Source organism: Rhincodon typus, chromosome 7 (genome assembly GCF_021869965.1).
Source record: "Rhincodon typus isolate 14 chromosome 7, sRhiTyp1.1, whole genome shotgun sequence".
In the NCBI taxonomy this organism is placed as follows: domain Eukaryota; kingdom Metazoa; phylum Chordata; class Chondrichthyes; order Orectolobiformes; family Rhincodontidae; genus Rhincodon; species Rhincodon typus.
In genome coordinates, this window is record NC_063338.1 from 3,889,193 (window position 1) to 3,902,023 (window position 12,831).

The 12,831-nt window shown below is 39.9% G+C and overlaps 1 protein-coding gene across 1 annotated transcript in view; it reads right to left on the reverse strand.

The window, feature by feature from the left end:
- Positions 1-1,177: 1,177 nt before the first annotated feature.
- Positions 1,178-12,831, reverse strand: part of LOC125483464 (minichromosome maintenance complex component 3 associated protein) — a 35,136-nt gene continuing 23,482 nt past the window's right edge. Inside the window, exons 9-12 of the mRNA XM_048598677.1 lie at positions 12,603-12,765; positions 7,733-7,893; positions 3,688-3,923; positions 1,178-1,239 (exon numbers count right to left, since the gene is read on the reverse strand). Of these exons, the coding sequence (XP_048454634.1) occupies positions 1,178-1,239; positions 3,688-3,923; positions 7,733-7,893; positions 12,603-12,765 (622 nt within the window). The remainder of the gene's footprint in view (positions 1,240-3,687; positions 3,924-7,732; positions 7,894-12,602; positions 12,766-12,831) is intronic.

The window sequence follows — 12,831 nt, forward strand, 5'->3', positions numbered from 1 at the left end:
GAAAAAGAAATTAAAGCTGCAAAGATAGTATAGCATTGGAAGGAAGCCAAGTCAGGCGCATCATAATAATTAAGAGTTACCTACAGATCAAGCAGATAAATTAAATCTTAATTACTTCAAGCCCAAAAATATTTTTAAAAAAAGTCTCTCTCTTGGAAATTACCTGAAGTGGGTCTTGTTCTTGGTAGAGCACTAAATGTTCTTGGAATTGCAACGAAATTGTGAGGTGCGCCAATGTTTAAGGATTCTGATGCATAGTTGTTATTTCTGTTCAATCTATTTAATATGTTTGAGTTATTTCTGTTTTGTGCTTAAAAATCTTGGAATCATTTTGGGTTTTGCTTGGTTATGCACCTTTCATGGCAAGCAATCCCCCCACCAAAAAAAAAAATCAGCCACTGGGTTATTTATACACTTTAGTGACAAGTAACTTTTACACTACAAATGCCAGGCAAATGACCATGTCCAACAAGTGAAAATCATAAAATAACTTTATAAAATGAATTTTATGTAGCATTCTAGTGATCTACAGGCCAGAGGGATCATTTTATATCTGATGTTACAAAGCAATTAAAAACTTAGCTAAAATCACATCAGGTTAGAGACAGAGAAAACAAAGGGACTTCTAAAGAGAACGATTTGTATGTGAAACTTAACGTATATTCAAAGAATGTGAGCAACCACACCAGCTGGAAGGTAATGTAAATCTACACCTTATTCTTTTAAAGTTCCATATACAAGTTAACTCCACCCGAGTAATAAGTTACTTACAACTAGCGATTCCAGCTGAGAACAGAGCAATACTTGTGACTTAGTGGGTCATATCAAAATAATGATGTTTCAGGGGCTAGATGTTGGCGTGGATTATACAATAGCCTTTCACATCAGAGTTCTGGGATACAGACATAGGGCATATAGATGAAGTGCCTGACTGATGGCAAGATAAAAGAGATAATGTATAAAATACCACACAGATACAGTGGGTAACATTCATCTTTGTGTGAAGCTCAGGGTACATCGTTTGGTCAGTACAGAAAGAGCTTTGCTCCGCACCTAGGATCAGCTCAAGGTATTGCATTCCTCTGCTCGATAAACACAAAACTTTCATTTCAAAATATTACAAGAGCATGACATTAATTCTGTACAACAATGCTACAAAACAATCAAGAGAATCTCATTACTTACCAATACACGATGGAGGAAGTTCAGTTTCAACTTTTTTTGCTGCTTCTTGACCACCTAAAAGTGAAAACAAAATTGACATAATTTTGCTTAATCTTAGATTTCCTGTCAAAAAAAAGCAAGGACTGTCAACATCTTAAACTGCTCTTCTTTCTCACTAGAGCACGTCAACATATTGAAAGACGAAGATTTGGGAATCCTAAATTGCATTAAGATAGACAAGTCGCCAGGACCAGATGGGATGTAGCCCAGGTTTATCAGAGAGGTTGGGGAATTGGCAGATATCTTCACATCCTCATGGACTACAGGTGAAGCTCCAGAGGCCTGGAGATTAGCAAATGTTGTTCCCTCATTTAAGGAAAGGTGCAGGGATAATCCAGAAAACTACAGACTGGTGAACTTGACATCTGTGGTGGGGAAGCTCTTGGAGAAGATACTAAGGGACAAGATATATGTGTATTTGGAAGAAAATGGACTAGTTAGTGACAGGCAGCATGGTTTTGTCCAGGGAAGGTCATGTCTCACCAACCTGATTGAATTTTTTGAACAGGTAACAAGGATAATTAATGAGGGATGGGCTGTGGATGGAGTTTATATGGGCTTTAGTAAGGCATTTGATAACATCCCACATGGCAGATTCGTACAAAAACTAAAATCACATGGGATTTGGGGTGGGTTGGCCAGATGGATACAAAACTAGCTTGGTCATAGAAGACAGAGAGTAGTGGTGGAAGGATGTGTTTCAGAATGGACACCGGTAACTAGTGGTGTTCCACAGGGGTCGGTCTTAGGTCCTTTGCTGTTTGTAGTATATATAAATGATCTGGAGGAAAATGTGGGTAGTCTGATAAGCAGGTTTGCTGATGACACAAAGATTGGTGGAGTTGCTGATAATGCCAATGATTGTGAAAGGATACAACAGGATATAGACAGACGACTTGGGCACAGAAATGGCAGATGGTGTTTAGTCCAGCCAAATGCAAGGTGATGCATTTTGGAAGATCAAATTTAGGTGTGAATTCTATTGTAAATGGCAGAACCCCTAAGAACACTAACATTCAGACGGATCTGGGCACGCAGGTCCACAGTTCCCTGAAAGTGGCAACACAGGTAGCCAAGGTGATTAAGACGGCATCTGGCATGCTCGTCTTCATTGCCTGGGGCATGGAGTACAAGAGTTGACAAAACATGTTGCAGCTGTATAAAACCTTTGTTAGGCCGCATTTGGAGTATTGTGTGCAGTTTGTCACCACACTACCAGAAGGATGTGGAAGTTTTGGACAGAGTGCAGAGAAGGTTCACCAGGATGTTGCCTGGTCTCCAGGGCATTGACTATGAGGAAAGGTTAAAAAGACTAGGATTGTTTTCACTGGAAACACGACGGCTGAGAGGAGACTTGATAGAGGTATACAAAATTATGAGCAGCATAGATAGGGTAGACAGTCAGAGGCTTTTCCCCAGGGTTGAAGTTTCAATTACAAGGGGGCACAGGTTCAAGGTCAGAGGGCGAAAGTTTAAGGGAGTTGTGCGAGGGAAGTTTTTCACGCAGAGTGGTAGCAGCCTGGAATGCGCTACCAGAAGTGGTGGTGGAAGCGGACTCATTGAAGACATTTTAGAGGCACCTAGATGGATACATGAATATGGAGGGAATAGAAGGATATGGATCGAAAAATAGCAGGTTGTTTTGAGAGTAATTAGGGCATGACAGTTGGCACAGGCTTGGAGGGCCGAAGGGCCTGTTCCTGTGCTGCACTTTTTCATTTGTTCATTCATTGGGTTCAGCTCAGATTGATGAAATGAAAAACCCCTGTCTTTTGGCTGCTAGAAACCTGCATGAAATTTCAGAATCTCAATTCAGTTCCAACAGATGCGAACAGAAAAACCATCTTGAACAAGGAGAAAGAGAAATGGAACAACTGATTTGCACTATGCACAAGCTCTCAAACAGCAATAAGAGTTATTTATTTTTAGTGATGTTGGTCAAGAAATATCAATCACATTGCTGGAAATAGTAGTCCTGCTCTTACTTAAGTTACATGTTGTGGGATCTTTCACAAGGCAGATGGGATTTCAGTTACAATCCAACTCGAGAGATAGAGGTCAAGGTAGGCTGGTATGCAAACTAAAAAAATGTGTGCCAATAGATACGCTGACATTGGTCTGCAGACATATTGTTTTTTACAGGACATTAGTTTATACTCTGTAGCTAACTCATGCTGCAACTGACAGAGTGCTTAATAGCAGGTCGAATGCTAAAATAGATCTCACAAGATCAAAATCAACAAGCAAGAATTTGGGCATTTTAATTCTACTTCTCCAGTGCTCCTTTCAAATTTTTGGTCTGCATTTTGCTTGAATTTGAATGTTATACTTTAAAAACATGGTCAAGAACAGTTCACTGTTCAGTTTTGAGTTCTACCATCTTCATTAAATTCATGCAAAGACTCTATTTTGATCAAAGGAAATTAATCTGAAAAACCCAAATTAAATAATGTGATAATTTACCTTCTTCACTCAGGATTGGTTTCTGGCCAGGAATGCTTGATTCACGGCTCTCCCCAATATATCGGCCTTGACCATCAAAGCTCAAAACAGGCATGTGCGGTGTAAATGGTGGTAGAGGTCCTCCATTCACAACCTCCCCAATCAGTGTAGTCCGTTTCTGATCAATAAACAAGGACTTCTTCGGCAACAGTGGATAATCTGGATCAGATAACGTTGATCGGTTCAATTCAACACATCTGCAACATATTAAATGTCATGACAATTACAAAGGATAGACTGCTTAGGTTGTATAGTCTCTTTTGTTCTTGTTACAAGGTGGTTCAATTTCATCCAATGACGAACGATTACCCAACATAATTTAGGCATAGAGAAACAAATTAAGTTGGGGTAACATAATTTAGTTGGACAACTGCATGGCAGATACAATATAACATGGATGTACAAAGGAACTTGCATGTCCTTGTACAGCAGCCACTAAAAGTAAGCGTGCCAATGCAGTTAGGAAAGCATATGATGCATTGGCGTTCACTGCGAGAGGATTTGAGTACAGGAGCGAGGAAGACTTGCTGCAGCTGTACTTGGTCTTGGTGACTGTAGTCTGTACAGGTTTGATCTCTGAGGAAAAATATATTTGCCATAGAGACAGTGCAGCAAAGGCTCGCCAGACTGATTCCTGTGATGGCTGATTTGTCATTGTGACAGAATTAAAATGCCTGGGCTTGTATTCACTGGAGTTTGGAACAGCGAGGGGAGATCTCATTGAAACTCCTACAATTCTCAAAGTTGGACAGACTAGATTTGGAGGTCTTTTATGGATGTGGTCGGGAGGAGAGGGGAGAACAAGGGGTCATGGTCCAAGGATATACAGTAGGCCATTTCAAAATTGAAATGAGGAGACAATTCTACCAGAGAGGCTGCAGATGCTAAGTCACTGAATATAATTAAGAAAAAAACAGATAGATTTATAGAGGTTAAAAGTGTCAAGGATTATGTGGAAAGCACATTGAGATAGAAGGTTAGCCATGATCAGTTTGAATGGCAGAGCAGGCTCGATGGGCTAAATAGCCTACTCCTGGTACTATTTTATATGTTTCTAAATAGATTAGAATGGCAAGAGAAGAAATAAATTGGGAAAAAAAATTACTGATGAACTAGTAGATCAGCAGTGGGAAACACTTGAAATTATGTTTAATAGTTGAAATATAAACCCACCTGAAAAGAACGACTAGTAATCAATCATGATGTGACACGGATAGAAAAGGGATAAATGAACAAAGGAGAATATAACAAAATGAAATACAAAAGAAAAGGAAAGACAAAGAGAAACTTCAAAACCGAATGATAAAGCAATATAAATAGGAATAGTAAGAGTATTCTTCAAGCACAATTAACAAAAGGAAATGAGGACATAGAGCCATAGACTAATACAGCATGGAAACAGGCCCTTCGGCCCAAACAGGTCCATGCTGATCGTGATATCCACTCAGCTACTTCTAATTGCCTGCATTTAATCCATATCCCTCTAAACCCTTCTCATCCACGTACCTGTCCAAATGTTGTTTCAATGTTGCTATTGTACCTGCTTCAACCACTTTCTCTGGCAGCCCATTCCATATACACACCACCTTCTGTGTGTAGAATTTGCCCCTCAGGTCCTTCTTAAATCTTTTCCCACCCATCTTAAACCTATGCCCTCCAATTTTCAATTCCCCATCCCTGGGAAAAAGACTATATGCATTCATTCTATCTAAACCCCTCATGATTTAAATACCTCAATAAGGTCACCCTCATTCTCCCACGTTCCAAGAAATGAAGTCCTATCCTGGCCAACCTCTCCATATAACTCTAGCCTACTAGTCTTGGCCATTTCCTTGTAAATCCTCTTTGTCCACGTTCCAGTTTAACTATGTCTTTCCTATAACAGGGTGACCAAAACTGTATACGATACTCTCAAGTGCAGCCTCACCAACAACTTATACAACTATAACATACCATCCCAACTCCGAGACTCAATGCCTCGACCACTGATGGCCAGTATGCTAAATGCCTTCTTCACCACCGTGTCCACCTGTGACGCCACTTTCAACGAACTATGTACTTGTATTTCTAGGTCCCTCTGTTCCACAACACTCCTCAGGACCTTACCATTTATTGTATAAGTCCTACCTTGGTTTGACTTTCCAAAATGCAACACCTCGCACTTATCTGTATTAAATTGCATTTGCCAATCCTCATCTGATCAAGATCCCTCTGTAATTCTTGATTACCTGCTTCGCAATCAACAATGCCTCCTAATTTTGTATCGCCCGCAAACTTATTAATCATGGCTCGTACATTCACATCCAGATCATTTATGTAAATAACAAATAAATATCTCACTAAGGAATGCATACAACAAGTTTATGGACATTTAAACATATAAAAAGGGAATGCCACAAGACTGAAGACTGGCTGCTGTGATTGTTGCATCTAAAAACAGAGCTAGATCAAGCTCAGCGAACTTTAAGCTGAACAGCTTAATAATGGTGATAGAAAAATAAGGATTCCTATCATACAGTGAAATCATAAAGAGCAAAATTCAGATAGCATGAAACTCCAGCTGTGGAAAAGTTGTCAGCCATTCTCACTGGCAGAACTACTACTAGAAAGATAAGCCATAAACCAAATCTCCAGACTGGTAACTCTGCATGGTGAACTCCTGCACACTTGTCATGTGACTGTGCCAACTAATTGGAGCAGTTTGACCATGCTACAGTACAAATTCACAGGCCATACATCATTCCAAATTTGTGTGAAAGTTGCTCAAATGCTTCAAGTATGGTTTAGCCTGTGGACAGTTAAAATTGCTGTCAATTGGAGACAAGGTGAAATGGACAACTACAGCAAGTGGAAAACCATGTTCAAAACAAACAATGGACATTGCAGAGGTATGGGAGATTCCATTTCATGTTTGTCAGCTTTCCAAAGCAAAAGGCAAACATCCAGGAACAGTTCAACAAGGAGGCATTCTCTGCAGATGAGGATGAGGATGGATGTCATATTGTTAATATAGTGACGAAGAGATACGTATTCAGAGTTTTCCTTATTGTCACATGACCATGATCTGAAGTAGGTTTTTTCACAACTGTAAAGGGGCAAGTCAAGTCAGGGCATTTCATGAAAACAATTTGGGAAGAATAGGTAAACAGAACAAATTTAAAAGTGTTCAAAACTTTCATCAATGTGCAAACAATAACCATCAGATTAATGCATTTAAAATTTTAAAACAAAATCCTAATTATCTTCAAAAACCAGACAACTCATATATACTTGTCTCATCTTCTCCAATTTGGTTCATTTAAATTTTGAGCACACAGATGTTGCGAAGGACATTTCTCAGCATTTTTGCCTCACTGATGGATGAACTCCAAATCAGAATACCACAACATGTCCAAAACGAGAGTAAAATTTAATTGAAAGGAATAAATTACCTAAATATGAAACACTGCCCAAAGGGCTCCAGTCAATGCACGTTGAAACAGCTTAGACAACCCTCCACCATATAAGTTTAACAGACAGGATGGAGTTAGTGAAGTATTTAAAAGCAAAACGAATATTGCTAATGGCATAAAAACAGACAAAAGACACAAAGTAAGAAAGACACACTGGGAGATTTCAAGAAGAACACAGGGGCAACAGCAAGGCCCTCAAATTTAATATTCAGTCAAGAGAGATAATGAATGCCAAGTATAAGGAAAGAGTACGCCTGACATTTCCATCAAGCTAAGATAGAGCAATGTAGGATGTTAAGGTTAGAAAAGCAAGATGGAGCAGAAAATCTTCTAGGCCTTATGGAATTGAGAACCATTCTGGTGTTCATCTGATCTCAGTTTGACTGGACAGAATGGAGATCACACTGAGTAGTCAGCACATTAGGATGAAGGAGGGAAGCAACAAAATGACAATTGTTGTATCTGTTATACCTACAAAATATGCCTTGAGAAGAAAATTAAGTAAGGAAGATGTTTTAAAAACACTAAATACCCCATATCGTTTTAACACTTACCCATCACTTAAACTTAGACCGTAGTCCCTGGTGAATTCTTCTGCCTCTTCACAATCCTTAAAAAGCAACATTCGAACAAGAGTCTCCATTGGAAACATTGTGGATCGCTGAGAACTGACTGTGAATGCAAAAGTCAAAGTCTTCAAAGCCTCACGACGTACCTGAGAGAAAGCAACAACACAAACAATGCTTTTTTCATTGTCTGCACCTGCCTGATCCTGAGAGTTCATTAATACAATGTGGGAGAAAAGACAATAGTTTATCATAAGTCAGCCAACAAGTAAAATCAGCTGCACTGAGCATAAATATATTGTCCTATACAGTCATATAGCACAGAAACAGACCATCAGTCCAACCAATCCGTGCTGCTCATAATCGCAAAATAAACTAGGCCCACCTGCTTCCACTTGGTCCATATCATAGAACCCCTACAATGTGGAAGCAGGCCATTCAGCCCATGGAGTCCACACCAATTCTCTGAACTGCATCCCATCCAGACCCCCCTCCCTACTCTATCCCTGTAACCCTGCATTTCCCATGGCTAATCTACCTAGCCTGCACATTCCTAGAAACTATGGCCAATCCATCTAACCTGCACTTCTTTGGACTGTGGGAGGAAACCAGCGCACCTGGAGGAAACCCAACCAGACACGAGAATGTGCAAACTCCACACAGGCAGTCACCCGAGGGTGGAATCAAACCCACGTCCCTGGCACCGTGAAGCAGCAGTGCTAACCAGTTCTCACTATCCATCCAAACATTTCTTATCCGTGTACTTATCCAAATGTCTTGTAAATGTTGTAATGATACCCACATCAATTACTTCCTCTGGAAATTCATTCCACATATGAACCACTGTGTAAAAACGTTGCCCTTCAGGTCCTTTTTCAAAATCTTTCTCCTCACCTTAAAAATATGCCCCCGGTCTTGAAATCCCCTACCTTAGAGAAAAGACACCTGCCATTTACTGCACCTATACCTCATGATTTTATAAACCTTATACAGTCATCTCTCAACCTCCTTCACTCCAGCTAAAACAGTCCCTGCCTATCCAGCCTCTCATTATTCAAGCCCTCCATTCTCGACAACATCCTGGTAAATCTTTTCTGAACCCTCTCTAGCTTAATAATATCCTTCCTATAATAGGGCAACCAGGACTGCACAATACTCCAGGAGAGGCCTCACCTCAACATGACGTCCCAACTCCCATACTCAAAAAACTAAACAATGAAGGAAAGGGTGCTAAATGCCTAACTACGCTATCTATATGTGATGCAAACTTCAAAGAATTGTGTACCTGAAACCCTAGGTCTCTCTGTTTTACAACACTACCTAAAGCCGTACTTTTAATTATATAAGTCCTGCCTTTGTTTGTTTTACCAAAATGCAATAACCTCACATTTATCCAAATTCAAGCCATGTGCCGATCTTCAGCTCATTGACCCAATTGATCAAGATCTCTTTGTCATCTCAGATATCCTTCTTCACAGTCCATTACACTATACCACCAATTTTGGCGTCATCCACGAACTTAATAACCATGACTTCAAAATTCTCATTTAAATCGTTTAGATAAATGACAAACAAAAGTGGACCCAGCACCAATCCCTGTGAAACGTCGCTGACAACAGGCCTCCAGTCCTAAAAACAACCCTCCATCACCACTCTGTCTCCTGCCATTAAAGCAATTTTGCATCCAATTGGCAAGCTCACCCTGAATCCCATGTGATTTAACTGTAATAATAAAAGTCTACCATGTGGAATCTTGTCAAAGGCTTTAATAAAGTCCAAGTAAACAACGTCCACCGGTCTGCCATCATCAATCTTCTGGGTTACTTCCTCTAAAAGCTCTGCCAAATTTGTGATACATGATTTCGCTTGCACAGAACTGTACTGACTACCCTAATCATTCTATGCTTCTCCAAGTGAACGTAATGCTATCTTTCAGAATCACCTTCAACAGCTTACCTACCACCGAAGTCAGACTCGCTGGTCTATAGTTCCCAGGCTTCTCCTTACATCCCTTTTTAAACGAAGACTCAGCATTAGCCACTCTCCAGTCATCCAACACCTCACCTTTAGTTATAGATAACGCAAGTATTTCTGCTAGGGACTCCAGTTTCCTCCCTAATCCTACAAGCCTCACTTTTCACTCTAACAGGAACATAATGCCTCCAAATACTCGTTATCACACCTTTGAAAGCCTCCCACACATCAGTCACCCCTTTACGTATGAATGGTCTACTCTGGTCAACTTCTGAAAGTTCTTGTCTTATACCACGAAAATTTGCCTTGCTTCGATTAAAACTAACTTTTATGGAAGGCTTATCTTTTTCCATAACTACTCTAAAATTAATAGAATTATGCTCACTAGACCCAAAGTGTTCCCCTACTATCACTTCAGTCATTTGCTGTGCCTTACTATCCAAGAGAAGATCAAGTTTTGCTCCTCCAGTAGGAACATTGATAGATTGATAAAGAAAATTTTCTTACACACGTTTAAATGAATTATTCACCATGCAAACCTTCAACACTATGATGCATGATGAAAGGACAGAAGATATGGCTGTTAAATTTACCAATGACACAAAAATAGGTAGGAAAGTAATTTGTGAAAAGGACATAGGAGGCTACAAAAAGGTACGGACAGGTTAAGTGGGTGGGCAAAGACGTGGCAACAGAAGCATGAGGAAATGTGAATTATCCATTTCAACCAGAAAAAAAATAAAAGAGCACATTATGTAAGTGGTGAGAAACTGCTGAACTTGGATGCTTTGAATTTGGATGACTTTGTGTATGCATCACAGAAGGTTATCATGAAAGTACTGTACAGCAAGTAATTAGAAAAGAATGTTATAGTTTATTGTGAGGTGAATTGAACACGAGTAGGAAGATCCTACAAGTAGGAAGTTCATGATTTACAGCATCCGCAGTTCTTTCGGTTTTTACAAGTAGGAAGATTATGCTTCACTTATCCAGGGCACTGGTGAAACTCAATCTGGAGTAGTGTGTGCAACAGTGGCTTCCATATTTAAGGAAGGCATAAATGCAATGAAAGCAGTTCAGAAAAGATTTGCTGGAATGACAGAGTTGCCTTATTAAGAAAGGATGTACAGGCTAGGCTTGTATCAGCTGCAGTTTAGGGGAGTAAAAGGCAATTTGATTAAAATATAAAAGAACCCGAGGGGTCTAGACAGGTGAATTAGGAAAGGATGCCTTCTCTAGATGGAGATTCTAGAACTAGGAGTCACTGCTTCAAAAGAAGGGATGACCCATTTAAGATATATAGGGAGAAAATGTATTTCTCAGCAGATGGAAAGTCTTTTGAAGTCTCATCAGTGGAAGCAGAGTCATTGAATATTTTTAAGGCAGAGATACATTGTTTTTTGGTGAGCAAGGAAGGTTTTCAATGATTCTGTGGGTAGACAGGAATTTGGAGTAATCAATTTGGAGCCTGGTCATGTACAGATTAGGGTGATGGCTATCTAGGGCCAAAATACTTCTCCAGCTTTAGCATCCAGCACTCAACATCAAGCACTCTCAAATCAGAAGCTCCGCACAAAAGAAAACGACATTCTACTATAGCTGTAGTGTCAGTATGTAGTGCTGTAAATGAATTCAGAGGCAGGATCCAACTTGAAAGTGGACCGAATCCAAATGAGATCCAAGTCAGCTTGGGTCATGAGATTTGCTTAACATTAAGTAAATCAAGATTCGGTGAAGAAAGCAAACTGGATCTTAAGACTCAATTGACTGTACCTGAAGACTACTTTGTTTTAAAGAGTCAGTGCCACCTTTTGTTTGGCCAGCCAATCTTATCATGAAGATTTGCACACGAGTCCCAATGGGCAGTTAAACGAATAGATTGACGTTACTGTGGATGCATAACAAGGCTGCCTCAGACCTCATTTGCTTTGGGTCCTCATAGTCAGCAGCAAAGGATGGGGAGACAGCAGTTTTCTCTCATCAATCTGGACTAGAACTTAGATTTCAAAATCTGAGCAAACAAGATCCTAACTAGCACTCAGGTTGAAAATTCAAGAACAGACCAGAATGTAATGGCATTATTCTGCAGTGAACTAACTGCACTAATGTAGCAGGCAAACCAACTCAATGCAGAGGCTACAGTAGTTACTTTATGAAGCAGAAAGAAAAGAGCATTAGCACTTAATAGCAGGAAAGGACTTGCAGAAAAAAGGTTTTGCTAAACTAATAGGTGGTGTTCCATTTTCTGGGTAAATGGTTTATCAAAAGACAACAGAACTTTCAGAAAGGTAATCATTCTAAGTTTCCAAATCAATCTGCTGTTGAAGCCATGCTATTCCCAATTCATAGATTGTCAGTCCTTCCTGAAATGTACGACTAAAATGGTGATTGAGAACATCTCAATTTACTTCTAGGCTTCTTTTGGTCTGGGATTTGGAAAATCAACCAGATTTCCTCTCCTGATTATCACCTAGCTGGGTTGTACAGGTGAAGGACAAGCTGAAGAGCAGGCTCAAACATAAAGCCTTTGCGATTGAACAGTACAGTAACATTCATTAGGATTTCCACATAAACAAGTGACAGCAGTGTACAGAAATGCTGATACCTATGGAGACCAAATATACTTCAACATCTTAAGAAGAGGTAAACACATGGAAAGAACAAAACTGGAAAGTAGAACAATAATAGCTGAATGGGTAAAATCAGACAGTTGCATCAAATTTTACAGTAAAGCAAAGAAAAAAATCCACAAAATCATGGTCAGCCGCAACCAGCAGCTTTGTGAAATTATCACAATTCCTTGCTTTCACACAATGCACCATCACCACTAAAAAGAGACTCATAAGCTAGTACATTTCTCAGCTTGTTGGGCAATTGGCCATACCTGTTTGAAGTAACGATGCAAAATGCAAGCATTCAGATAGGAGGCTGATCTAACCAGCTTGAAAAACCGCACAAAGTTATTGTTGTTAAGAGCAGCAAAAGCCTGGACTGCCAATTTCACCTCGGGGGAGTTCCGGACAACTGGACGCAACTGCTGGACTTCTCTGTAAGAGTACAGAACATGAAAATAGTAGATCACTCATTTTAAAACCTGTACACTGAGGTGCCAG